The 15,025-nt window shown below is 31.4% G+C and overlaps 1 protein-coding gene across 6 annotated transcripts in view; it reads left to right on the plus strand.

Annotated features, from left to right (window-relative positions):
• The window catches only part of LOC115891279, a 152,381-nt gene that overhangs the window by 92,679 nt on the left and 44,677 nt on the right, over positions 1 to 15,025 (plus strand). For all 6 annotated transcript variants that reach the window (XM_030911723.1, XM_030911724.1, XM_030911725.1 and 3 more), the window contains one exon: positions 5,890 to 6,092. In XM_030911723.1, the coding sequence (XP_030767583.1) occupies positions 6,057 to 6,092 (36 nt within the window). In that variant the 5' untranslated portion in view covers positions 5,890 to 6,056. The remainder of the gene's footprint in view (positions 1 to 5,889; positions 6,093 to 15,025) is intronic.

Raw genomic sequence — 15,025 nt, forward strand, 5'->3', positions numbered from 1 at the left:
GATTTGCACTTAAACAAAATTTCCAAATTTTTTATTCTAGGACCTACAGATGCCCGACACACTATTGCCGGACCCTGTATATTTCCAAAATGTCATTTCTATATAAACTACCGTTCTTACTGGAGACTCAGCATCGTATGAGAGGCGCCATATCCTGTATATCATAAATCGAAATAGTCATAAATAAAAAATATAAAATATATATTTATAAATCGAAATATTATAAAAGTTTACTATAAATGTTTCACTGTATTACCATATTACTGAATGAAACGCTTATTTTTCACAAATTTATTTTCAGTGTAGCATATTTTAAATTTTCGCAAAAATACTTCTGCGTGGGTGTAAATGTTTATATTAGGTTATTTTTACCTGTATAGTAGGTAATTCTAGATTCCTCAAGGCGGATTTCCACTAAACAAAAATGTCCATAAAACTGCAACAAAACAGAGGTTCTTATTGATTTCTCAACAAAACAACAACTGGAATTTTCAAAATGAGGAACATTTTGTTAGATGCATGTTAGATGTCGAATCGGCGCGATTGTTATTGTCGACAAGTAAAAGGTCTGTCTCTTACCGGAAATATCAAAAGTTTCAATATTTATTCTTTCTGTTTTAGTTTTTATAATTAAACCAAGTTCGTTTGGTGGAAACAGTACTCCAGTACTACTATCCAGTGAGTTTTTATCTAAAGTATTGTCTTTATTTAAATTTAGTGAGTATAATGTAGTACATTGAGGTATTCTTCGTTATATATTTAGTATTTCTTGGTATGTCCTCGGTATATCTTTACAAGAGGAAACACTTTTTTATTATTGACATTTTGAGGAAAATACATTTTTCATAAAAATTTTTGCTTAATCTAAAATGGTTAATCCCGTCTATACTTTTCCAAATTTCCATACCGTTTTAGAGAAAATAAAAAAAATAAAATAGGTTTTACATAAGAGCACTTGCTCCATCTTTCTAAAATATTTTCAGCATTACAGTGTTGCCGTATCATTCGAAAAGTGGTAGCCTCTTATATGGAACACCTAGTATATTATTACATTTTTTGGAAACTACTTTCATATCTCATAATTTTTCTGTTATACTAACCTATACCTATCTCTAAGGCTCGGTGTTTTCAGTTATAGATAAATAGCTTTTATCTAACAAATAACTATCTAAAAGATAAACAATCTAGAGCCTGCTATCTATAGGATATAACATTTGGGTATTTTCATACAAAATAATCCAAAAGATTTGGAGGACCATTTGGAGGATGGGCCGCCTACGGACCGTTAGACACTCCGTAGAGAAAGTGTTGCCAATATAAGATATCTGAAATTGAGATGGTTATATATGAAAAGTCTACGCCAACAGACAGAGACAAAAACTGGGAATTTCAAATCGTTAGATTAAAAAGTGAGGTTATTATTCAGTTGTCAAAAGATCGTCAAAATGAAAATAAAAACAATAAAATTCAACTAAAATATATTTTGTGTTCAACTCTGACCAGTTCTATTATGGTATACGTTAATTAATTTTACCTTTATGGAAAAAGGGAATCAGTTTCAACAGTAGTTGTGAAATAGATCTGTTGATGGAATGCGATTTATAAGAAATTAAAACAAGAAAAAAAGTATGTGTAAGTACTTAATTTATAATTTAATTATATGATATTACTGTTATATTTATTATATTAACATTTTTGTACAATAAATTGATAATAGAAAATATGGAAGAAACTGGTGAAGTGCAAGCAGATCGAGATTTATAGATAAATCCTAAAACCACAATCTGGTAAAAAATAGCATAAGGCTGTTAGTAATAACAAATATATATTGTTGTAGGGCTTCTCATAATAAAGAAATAGGTAGGATAGCATCAATGATAGTAATTAAGGTGAGTTTTTATTTTATAAAATAGATAAATGTACTTATATTATTTTTCTTTAGAAAAGCAAGATTGAGAATAAGTATATAACCCCAAAGACCAGTACTGCGGTTTTATCCCCTCATTTATTGGTGTACTAGTTGAAGCCTGGCGCATCCGCCACGACAGCGACATCAGGAAAAAAAATACTTATTTTTTTTAATTAAATGAAAAACAAAAAATCCGGCGACGACAGTTTTTAAAAGAGCCAATTAGCTATCTTTTAGTAAAAAGCAACTTTCTAGAGCAAGTCGTTACTTCAGTAGAGACGACACAGATAAACATTAGCATTTTATATATATAGATGATTTTAGATACTTTTGTCTTGGCTTGATTAATAACAAATTAAGAGCACCTATAATAATTGTTACATTAACACATAATATGTACAAATTTTTTAATAAAAAAAAATAAATATAAAACAATTTTGTCATATTACTTTTATTTTTAAGAACTCACAGTGATGGAACTTCAAAAAAAAACAGGAAAAAATAAAGGAAAAATATTGTATAAATAAAGTTGATATTAATAAACCTTTTAACAGTAAAAAAGTTGAACTAACTGGTATTCGAAGGAGGTGTTTTAAAAAGGTTTAGCTAGAGAGTTACTTATAAAACAGCATGAAGAAGAGATGTATAAAGTATAAGGTACATAGTGCAAGAATTTAAATTAAAATTGTAACACAAAAGAAATAAAAGCAAATGTGAATTGAATAACAGGTTTTCTAAGGTTCCTGTTGTAATATTAATGAATTAAGATATGGGAATTAAAAATGAAATAAATAGTTTGATTTAAAAAGTTTTATTTATTTTTTACCTACTTTAGATCTTTATTAAGTACGTAATGGTTTTTAATTGAAGGGATTTAAGTAAAATAATTTATTTTGTATAAATTGCCGTTGAGTTATATTTTTACTCGGTAAGTGTACATATTTCATCACTATTATCCTGACTTAATGCATTCTCTTCGTTCTGATGCTCTAACAGAGGCTCCTTTTATTTTGTAACACTCCTTATAAAGTGCGGCACCAGCAACAAAATAGTTTTTTGCACCATTTCAATGTGTTTACTAGTGTTTATACCTCATACGTTCTAAAATGGTTATAGTCTACATACTCAGAATAGGTAAGTCTTTTCGAAATACTCTAAAATCGAATTTATTGAAATAAACGAAATCTATAATAGTAACAATGTCTTAGGTTATGTTAAGCAATTTTATTAAATTAAATCAAAATCTCCTCATGTGTCAAATTTTTATCCGACAAATAAAGCGATATTTGGCAGTTCAGGTCCCAAATAGGATATCTGACGGATAAGGTTATTTTATCTAATAGATATTGGTATCTATAGGTGAAGAAGATACACTTTTTTCTGCTATCCATCAAATAAAATATATCTGGCGGATTATAACGCGCTATCTATACCTGAAAACACCGGGGGTAAGAGTTTTTACGATAAAAAATAAAACATGTGTAAAATTGTTTGTTGTTGTATAGTTTCATTTCAAGGATTTCGTTACTATGACAATTTAAAAAATTTAGCACGTAAACTCTAATTATTGATACCTATAAAGTTTGAATATTTGTCATGGCAAGTATTTTCTTTAAACATAACAATTGTAATAGAATTATTATTTTTTAAATGGCTTTACTGAAGAAACCAGAGGGTTTCGGCATAGGAACATGATATGTCGTTCAAAAGCAATTTTATCTGGGTTTGGATTTATTAAATAATATTCATAGGGTTGAATTTAAAATAAGTTAGATTTATTCTTTTCCAAATTTCCTTACTGTTGTAGAAAAAATTAAAAAAAAGATGAAACTATCGTTAAGTGTGTTTATATTTTTAAAGTTTGATGCCCTCTTTTTATAGAGGCAATTGTGTAGATTCAATTGTGCCAATGTACTTATGGGGGGGGGAGAGTTTGGTAAGGGGGTATGGGAGGGGGTTAAAAATTTTAAAAAATCATAACTCCAAAATTACAGTAGCTAGCAAAACGCGGTTTTCAATTTAAGATTAGGAATAATATTTGCAACAAAATTTGTAATAACATCAAAATCAGTCAAAGTCGCAGTTTTTGAGATATTCCGTGTTTCCGTAGTCCGTTTTTGAGAAAATCCGTGTGGAGAACTCCAAACTCCCATCAGACGCGACCCCAGGTGACGGATAGGGGAAATAACCGCGGACCAAAATTGAAAAAAATCCTTAACTTTGAAACTAACAGAACTGCCTACCAACTTTTTATTAAAATATTTTAGTATGGGCGGCTATACGTGCCTCCCGGCGCCAATTTTTTTAATTAAAAAAACGAGATTTGGTATGTTAGTATATGACATAATTTAGGATTGATTGACGTACCTATTCAGTTGGTTTTGGTAACTTCCTGTTTCACCGAAAATGACTACAACCTTTGATTATTATATCATTAAATGGCACCCTCTATATATTTTTACTTCATTCGATAGAAAATGACACTCTGCATAAAATGACATATCATACGTCAACCTTTGACATTTTCGCTTATAAACAAATCGTATTTTAAATTTCAATCGGCTGTGTTAAAAATACTAATTTTTAATCAAGGAGCCTTGAAAAAATAGATTTGACCATCTAATGTTTTTCGTGTCTTGTCCTGGCCGGTTAAAAGATACCCAAATCGTATTTTTAATCCTATTTCAATTTTTTCAAATGTAACAAGGGTGGTTTATTAACATATTTGGAAAAAGCATTATGAACCGCTTGTTACAATTTCGGGAGTTCACATATGATATGTCATTCTATTTCTGAATAAAATATACTACTCCGGTGTAATACACACTCTGGTGTCATATTCTCTCGAATAAAGTAAAAAAATACCGAGAGTGTAATTTAAAAATCAAAAGTTGTAGTAATTTCCGGTGAAACAGGAAGTGGCCAAAAAGAATTGAATACGCCAATCAATCCTAATTTATATCATATACTAACATACCAAATCTTGTATTGTTTTCTGAAAAAACACTTTTGAGACGCACCCGGTATAGAAATATAGAATTTTACGCGGAATATAAAAATAAAAAATAGGGTAGAATATTATGGAAAAACATATTTTAAGAGAGGCATTTTTTGAAGAACCTTATATACATTAAAATATCTTCAAATCAAGTTTCTTAACGTCCTCTAAAATTTTAATATAAACGAGAAACTATTAATCTCAATGGATTTTAAGAATAAAACTATAATTTTAGTTTATTTCTTAATTAAAAATGTTTTCGAGCCAATGAAAATATCTCAATCAACAAGTGGGCTATCACCAACCAATAAAATTACTCGGGCGTGGGCGGATAATCTTAAATTAAATAGTAAATTTTCTTATAAAGTTCAGTAGAACGCGGTATCCCAATGCAACATTACGCTAAATCCATCTAATGTCATTTGTATTATTTTCCTAACTGTTAACGAAGATGAATATACGTTATAAATAAGTGGTCAGTAATCTTAATTTATATTTGTTCTGTTAATTATTGTATACTATTTAATATTAATGTTGTATGAATACAGGGTCTGCAGTATAAGAATTAATGAAAAATTGAGTATCTAGCAAGAATACAAATGTTTCGGTTATATCAGTATTCCTTCCAAACCGATTAAGTATTGTTCTCTGCATTTCAACTTATTTAATGAAGGAGACTAAAATTATAAAATATAGCAACTGTATAATCAGTGATTATTTTCTGTTTCTATATTCTAAATAGTATTGCTAATTTGCTAATATGTATATCTAATATTTGCAATACTAAAGAGCAAATATTTAATCATTTGGAAACTAAATATGATTTCCTATAAAGGAAGGAAACGATTTCATCTACTTAGGTGAACAGGTTTCCAAACTTTAATAATTTCCATATCAATTTATACATATAGATATAATAATTTTAATGTATAATGGGGCTCAAATAATAACTACTTTTTAAAAATTTATTTTTATCTTGCAGATACCTGAGCCGTAATTTTATGCCTGAGCGTTGCAGGAAAAAAATGGACAAAGAGTTTTCAGCGGTGTGGCCACCTTGCGGCATGACAAGGAGAGAGAAAGAAAAAAATTAGGGAGTAGGAAAAACAAATTCCTCCTCGGAAATTTTCTCCAGTGGTGATTGTGACTATGCTAATTGTACACTGTATTCGGATTCTTGTTGCGGTAAGTTAAACAACTGCTAATAATTAGTAAGTAGATACTTTCGTGCCATCGAGGCGCAACTATCGATGGTGTATAAAATTATTTTTTTGTCTAGCCCAAAATATAATTGGTAATGTATTATAATATTGGCAAAAATCTACCTCCAATTTAGTAAAATTAATAATACGGCCCAAAGAATTCGATGTCACATTTTGTTTACAAAATTTAAAGGTATCAAATAGAGTAATTTTGTATAAAACAATTATGATTTTCGCAACTTTAGAAAAAGTTACGATGGTTAAACGACATTTTGCTGGAAATAGTATTCTCACTGAATTAGATATATGTTCGCAGTTCAGTCTCCGGAAAGCTTATACTGAATAAGTCAACAGTTTAAAGAACAAACCAGAGGTTTGAAACTAAAGGCACGGCATTAAGCACATGGAAGTGTGAAGACAAAAATAATTAAGCAGAAAGGAAACAACAATGATTTGAATATTCTTCATGTTGAAGAAAAGAAACACATTGACTCCCGTCTATTGGAGATATTAAGGGTATATACGATTAGGAAAAGACTACAGGATCTTTTGCCGAACGACTTTTTCCTGTAGAGCACACTCATAAACCGTCTTTATGAGCATAGCAGATACAGAAATTTAGATGAACTGAAAATGACATCTCTGTGAAATGCTAAAGATTCTCCCATTAACAGCTTTGTATTGTGAGGCGTGAATTTTACAATCATTTGGGGTATTGTTTGGCTATGAATCAGGAATTATGTTTTATTAATTAGTATATTTTAAAAAAAGTTCCTTTAATTACAAATATTTCTTTTATTTGTTAAATTGAGGAGCTTAGAATAAAAGGGGTACGAGTGACTTTTTGTTCTAAATGGACATTTAGTACAGATTTTGACACTTTAGATAGCAATTTATTTAGTATAAAAGGAAATTAAGTAAATTCTACACTCTACTCTACTTAGTGCCACTGTAGAATTTACTTAATTTCATTTTATACCAAACAAATTGGTACCTAAATTATCCAAATCTGCATTTAGAAAAAAGTCACTTGTACAGTGGCGGATACAGAGGGGGGCCCATGCCCCCCCCCCCTAAAATCTGTAAATTGGGTTAAATATTAGGCACATTTTGCATTATTTTTTATTTCGGCCCTCCCTAAAATAAATTTCTGTATCCGCCCCTGCACATGTATCTCTTTTATTCTAAGCGCCTCAATTATTGTGGATGTATGTGGTATTGGGTATGAGTAGTAATGACATGAGAGTAATGTACAGCAAACAAGTATATTTGCTGGTATTTTTATTGTAGCTTTCTCTGGGCCGTATTAAATATTTTTAGTAATTTGGAGGCAGGTAATTTAGGTAGATTTTTACAAATAACTTTTAGATGCCTATTTCAAATAAAACGAAATTCTAGACGAAAGTACAACTTTGAACTGCTAATACATAAATAATTTCCACACAAAAAAAAAACATTGTCTTCACGCAGTTTTCAATTTTCTCAAGAAATGTCTTTATTTTAAGTTAACAATTTTAGTTTGATTAAATTATACAAGTTTTCATTTAAAATTTGTATTATCCAGATTAGAGCCAGCAATTTTTAACTTAATTTTGAAATAAAATTATGAAATCTTAATATTAAATAAGTCTATTGGAAACTATAATTACATAGTTTTGGTTTAAAGCGATTGTATATAATACGTATACAGGGTGTCCTAGGCTGAGCGTGCATCAGAAGTTTCTAGAGAACTACAATATCTAGATCGGAGATTTTTTGCACACCATTGTTTCACAATATTTGTTTGAAGTTGACTGTAGCTTTCTTATTTTAAATGGGTGCCCCCATTTTTTCTTACATACTTAATTCTCCGTAAAATTCTATGGATATGGATGTTAAACACTCTATACCTAACATTGATCGTTTTTAAGAAAACAATATTTAAAATTTTTGGACAAAAAAACTACCTATCAAAAAAAAATTTATAGCTTAAAAGTCAAATTTATTGATTACTACAGCCACTGTGACATAAAGAGGAGACATGTGTCCATCTATTTCAAAAATTAAATTGTTCGAATGTCATATAGTAACGACGCGACGGTAGCTGTCATGGAATTGAGCGATTAAAAAATTATCATAAATAATTTTTTTCAAGTGGAAACCCACTTTTTTATTTCACTAGTGAAAAGGTTTTCCAATTCGTTACTTTTTAAGTATACATGTTCCTATACCTAAATTAAATCGTTTTTAAGTTATTTAAGATTTAGTTTGAAAACGTATATATTTCTTGATTTTATCTAGATTCCTTTGATACTAAGTGTCAAACAGTCAGACAACTTATTTCCATCTATCAGAAAACTAATTATTTGAATTTATACAATACTGCCCGCTTAAGAGTTTAAAAAGTGTATTTAATAAAATATATCTCGGATTTTCGCTCTTAAGTGATATCTAATAGTTGATATTATTAATAATATACCGTATAATCGAAAAGAAAACAGCGCAAAGTTAGCTTCAATTGGGAAATCAGGATTGATAACATACTGCTTTTTGAACAAAGTGTCACAATATGACATGGCCAGATCTATTGTTTTGCATCACTTGCAGGGGTGGATGGGGAAGTGGAAACCGGCCCGGGAAAAACAGGCAACCGGCCCAAATCCACAAAAACAAAATGACCATAACGAAGAAACATATATTTTATTTATTAATATATAAGTAAGGGTGTTTTTCGTTCGTGCGAAAAAGCTCTTTTGTCTCCGGTTTAAAAAAAATCGTAATGATCAAAATTTTCGTAAAGACCAATATTGGGTCGGACATCTGAATTTTTACTACAAAATGGCTCAGTTTTACAGGGTTCTACTGCTTTATTTCCATTATCGATAACGGTAATTTGATCTTGCATAGGCTACGACTTTGAGTCACGATTTTGAGAAACTTTAATACTTCCTGATTCATTCAGTTCAGCTGACCCAATCCTCTGTGAAATACATTATTTTTAGCTTTTCGGGTATATATTTTCTTACACATTGTAAAAAGAAATTCTCTCTTTTCTGCTACAGCAGCAACCTCCTCGCGTACACGTGTTTTTAACTGAATGAACCGCGATCACCATTAAAACTGCAGCATTTTTTAGGTTATTGTATAGTTCTTATCACGAAACTTTTCCTCTATACTTTTCTACATTTGGCATCTTGTATGATAATGCCATGAATCAAACGAAAAAACCTTAGGCAATACCTAGGCAGTGGATATAAATGTGTTCTGATCTAATGCTATGTTACAGTCCATAATAAGAACATTTGGATTTACGAGACATATTAATATTTTATTATCTAATCTAGTTTAAACTTTATTTAACTCTTCTCTGCTGCCTCAGTAATTTTTTAGCAAATTCATTTTAGCAACATTTTAAACAACAATTTAGACTTAGCTTTTAGATCTCAGACTTGGCTTTCAGTTCGTCCCCAATTCAAGCCAAGCATAGATATGTTTTCTCCGTCAACCGCAGAGTTCGCGTCAAATTCGTCTACCTTTTTACAAAGGTGAGCAAAAATATTCGAATCGATACGAGTAATGGTTCTCGAGATATTTGAAATCGAAATTATCAATACCTGTCATCATTGACATAAATTAAACATGTTGGCTGAATAGTTATTAGATTAAAATCATAAATTTGAAATGTTTTTGTGCCAAAGGTAAAAAACAAACTGTTTTATTTTTTCAAATTTATCATTTCAGTCGAATGACTATCTGCTCAATATGTGTATGTGTATTTTTTGTCAATAATGACATGTATTGACTAATTCCATTCTACATATCTTGAGAACGGTTGCTCGTAGCGATTTTTACCAATAGACCTTTTTTACGTAAAAAATCACGGCAATGTATATTTTTTACTCAGTAGTTTTATAAAGGTACAGACGAAAAGTTATTACTCTTCAAAACAGTTAAAACACATGTAGGTTGTGCCCCCTACAAATAGGAGTCAATCAGATTTAGACATCAAAATCAAATTTCTCATGTCAATAAACTCGGACACCAATTTTCATCCAAATATTGACGTTACCTCAGAAATTATTTGAAAAAATCGAAATAAAAATGAAGATTTCACACCCTGTATCTCCGAAACTAAGCATTTAGGACATACATTTATACGAACTTTTTACTTATTTTTATCTGCAGAATATGCTGCCGAAGTTTCCGGAATACAGTTCGGACCACCCTGTATTTTCTTAGATCGAAAGTATATTGTTCGTAAAGTGGCGATAAGAGACAATAATTCTCAACATTTATTCATTCGAAAGGTATTCAAAGTAATGTGCGCTTTTCAAGGTGTTTTATAAATCAGTGGTTCAAATTGTGATGAAGCCTATATATGAAAAGAATGTGTTAGAAATGGGGACTGTTATTTTAGCAGTTATTATAATAGCATGTACAAGTACAGCAGCACAGTGAAGTGTATTTTAGTTAAGTGTGTATCAAAAAAGAGAACTGTCACAGTTACATCGATCTGTCATAAGTATCTTTTTTTAATGTTGGGTAAGTTTTTTTTATTTATTTTCTGTAATAATATCACAATCTTAAAAATGTAATTCATCTCTGCAATCTCTGCCAAACTCCTTAGGTGGTCTGATTTTATGACTTTTTTTTGAGCATATACTTTCTTGTTCATATGGCAACACAGGGCGTCGAATTACCTGAGATCCGGGCTTGATCCTGGTAATTGGACGTAGTTGGCGATATCTACCGGCGGTTTTCAAAATGTTGCTATTATTTTTTTAAATTTTCAAAGTTAAATAACTCGGTTATTTTCAATTTATTTTAAAAATGGTAAAGGGAAAATATGTTTTTTTTTGGCCAGATCTACCACCCCTTAAAATATTTGCACTTATTTCTGGGATACCCGGTATATATTCTTCCTGAAGAAATGTAATAGCATTCAAATGCCACAGCCAAGGTGAACCTGCCAGAGTGTATGAAAAATGTATATTTTTGACATTCCTCCACAATGCCAAGTTACCGTTGGAACAAAAATACTTATAAATGGAAGAAAGAATATCAAATCTGAGAATAAATGAGCTTTTTTCGCGGATTTAACAGAAAACTTATGCAAGAAAAATATGGATATTAGCCTAGAGAGTCGACATGTAGTGATAGGAAAAACCGATGAATTTTGATAATCGAGTACTCGAGTTTCAAGCGATTTCCATAATAGAGCGATCGCTCGAGCGAAACTTCGCTCTCTAAAACGATCAAATTTATTTTTCTCAGGCTCTTTGATTAAAAATTAGTGTTTTTAACAGAGCCATGGCACTCTAGATTGAAATTTAAAATACGATTTTTTAAGCGAAAATGTCAAATGTTGACATACGATATGTCATTCTACTCAGAGTGTCATTTTCAATCGAATTAAAAAAAAAAGATGTTTGTGCATATTTGAAGTGAAACTTCTTCCTACTTCCGTCTGTCTGTCCGTCTGAGACCTCCAATCGGGTGCCTCTATCCACGTGCCAAGTTTGGTTCCAATCGACCCATAATTAAGAAAAATCCTGATGATTTCGTCCATTTAGAGGCATCGGTTCGAAACGTCGAGGGCGTCATCCTGTAGCCCGTCACTAATTATGTCAAAATCGACTCACATTTTTCTTCAATCCTTAGTCCTACCCTGATGAAGAGGTAAACGAAACGTTGTATCCGGGTGGGACCGTGTGCACCGTCACTCATATAGCCTACCCACCAAATTTGGCCGCGATCGGATGATATCAATTTTTAAATTTTAAACTTTCAAAAATTTTAAATTTTTAAACTAACTGTTACAGTGACACGTGTCGCACATGGTCAAGTTGGTATTGGTCCAATCTATCGACATACCAAAATTAATTTAAATCGGACGATTTTTTGATTTGATTCATTGGTGGGATTGCATAGTGCACGAAACGTCGTCAAAATATCATGAAAAGATGGGGCTTTTCGAGTCCCATCTACATTCCGAGTTTCAGCCCCCTAGCTCACATAAGTCCCGAGTTACGACGCTTCAAGATCAAAAAGTCAACGTTACCACTTTTCCTTTCACGTCTCGTGTGTCACGGCCTTCAGTTTTTACTTCCATCGCGTGTAAAAAAGTTTCACTTCAAAAATACCGAGGGTACAATTTAAAAATCAAAAGTTGTAGTTACTTCCGGTGAAACAGGAAGTGATCGAAACGAATTGAATACGTGAATCAATCCTAATTTATGTCATATGCTAACATACCAAATCTCGTTTTTTCATCATAAAAAATAAAAAAGTTATAGGGACAAACCACTCTTAAGAAACATCCGGTGTATAATTGGTTTTGGCCCTAGAAAATAATACCCTCTTGATAAGTAAATAAAATCAGAGAAAAAATTCAATCGCAGTTTTCTATAAAATAGTTCAATGGACTACAAAATTACATTTGCAACAAAATCGCAACTCTTAAAAATTCAAACTCGCAGATAGAAGGTTATCACGGTCCTAGTTTACAGAATCACAATCGCAGCAAAATCGCAACTCGTAATTATAGTAATATTGGTTGCCTAAATTGAAACTCACCAATAGAAAAAATCGCAAATCGAGTTTCAATTGGTTATCTAAATTGAAACTTGCATATAGAAAAAATCGCAGTTGCAAGTTCCTGTGAGAGCCAATCGCAGGATGCAGACCCACTACAGCTTTGGCTGTTTTTCTGCCCTTATCAGGTCTACCGTGAATTTTGGCGAATGCAATGAACTTTTTCGCCTGTCTCTGCCCTGGTGAGTTTCTTCGCCATTCTAGATATTTGTTGGCCACCGATCGTTCCGTGGCTATTCCCGCGACTGCCTTTACAAAGCCGCAGTAGGGTTCTGGGCCCAGGGCCTATGAATGGCATTGATGAGCCTTGCTTGTCTCTTTCATCTTAGGTATAGGAACAAGATATATCGTTGAAAGGCAATTTTATTAATCTCCTGATTTTTTAAATAATATACATAGGGTTCAACTTAAAATAACAAAGATTTGAGCGAGGATTTGAGCAATTTTATAACAAACGGAAATAAAAAATATTTTTTGCTTTCCCTATGTAATATTCCATCGGTTTATTTAGACAGTTCAAATATATCCTCATTCGTTAACTTCCTAATCCAGATATCAACTTTAAAAATGTATAATTCATGATATTACCAATTATGGTAATGGCTTATTCACCATCACGCCATGTTTTTGCCCATTTTACACAGGTTTTATATTTTATCTTAAAAACTATTAGAGATAGGTATAGGATAGTTTAATAGAAAAATTATGAGATCCAAGTAGTTTCCAAAAATGTAATAAAATACTGGGTGTTCCATTTAAAATAAAAAAGATGCTACCACTTCACTATCACCGGTTCTCCATAAACGCCTAACGTGCCATCGCTGTGAATCGCTCTATATAAAATGCTTAATATTACAATAGATTTAAGTAGAATGAAAAAGTACATTTATACAAGTTTATTTTATAACCTGAAAAATTTTAATTTAGTTTATTTTAAACCCTGAGGGGAGTACGTTGATGGGAACGGATATTGGAGGAGTTCGGAGGTTCACAGAAATTGTGGTGATGTAACTCCTCCTTGCTTACAATTCAATTCTACGGCATGACAGTGTAGTTGGATATATAACTGTCACAGCTTTGTAACTCTTATGGACGTAGTATATTTTTTTGGAAACTATGCCTCTTTTCTTCCACCTCCGATAGACACGATAAATAACAGTAATTATAAGAATTGTAAAAACCGGTCAAGCCTAGTTTCGTACAATTCCGATATGTTAGGTACGTGTTCAAGAAAGTCAAATAAATTGGATCACAACATAAGAAGAAAGAAAAACCCTAAAATAAAATAATGTCTTACACTCAGATTATGTCATAAATTTAGTTTTTAAGTCAAATATGTTCTACATTTAATACTTATCAAATTATCAATACGCTTAATCACGTAAATGAGACGTCCTGAAGAAAAGAGGTTCGTTTATACATGTGCAAATATCTATGATTGAAACTGATAGTCTTGAATAACTGCTAGTCTTTGGGCACGTTCAGGGACGGTCAGCGGCTGAGTGGCTGAGTAAGCGGTTTCCCTAAACGGTCTCTTTTTACACGCAAAAACAGTCAGCCGCTGAGTAAAATACCCAGCGGTCGGTCAGCCGCTGTGTTCCCTGAACGCGCACTTTCATAATATTTAATAATTAAAATGTTACCTCAAGGTAACATTTTAATTATTTAATAATACCTTTAATAACATTCTTTGTCACAAAACTCAAGAACCAAAAATAACATCAATGCGTCTCGAATAGTGGTCTAAAAGCTAATAATCTTACAACTATTAGCTTTGTTGGGGTTCTTATTATTACCGATTCTGAACCGTCCTAGAACTCAGCCGTGCATGCGCTAATGAAATAATGTCTCCATATTTCCTTCTGCGCATGTGTATCGCAGTTCTAGGACGGTTCAGAATCGGTAATAAGAAAAACCCGACGTATTATCTCTGGTCGTCGCCTGATTTCCCTCTCCCTACTTTTGCGAATCATATTTTAAAAATCAATAATTTTATTTCTGTATACAGAGTGTCTTAAAAATGAATGTTTTGAATTTAAAGAAATATGTCTATTTTTAAATGGCGGTTCATCTCAAAGGGCTTATTGTAATAACATTATAAGCCACTCAACCAGAAATCAGTTTTATTAACTATAGTGAATAGTGTTTTTCTTGTCTTTTATCCAACAAACTTGTTAGATAAATACTTAGCCAGTTAAACTAAACTATCTCTAGAACGTCTTCAAATTTATATTTATTAATAATTAATTAAATATATATATATATATATATATATATATATATATATATATATATATATATATATATATATATATATATATATATATATATATATATATATAT

Source organism: Sitophilus oryzae, unplaced genomic scaffold, assembly GCF_002938485.1.
Source record: "Sitophilus oryzae breed Bouriz unplaced genomic scaffold, Soryzae_2.0 scaffold_980_pilon_pilon, whole genome shotgun sequence".
In the NCBI taxonomy this organism is placed as follows: Eukaryota; Metazoa; Arthropoda; class Insecta; order Coleoptera; family Curculionidae; genus Sitophilus; species Sitophilus oryzae.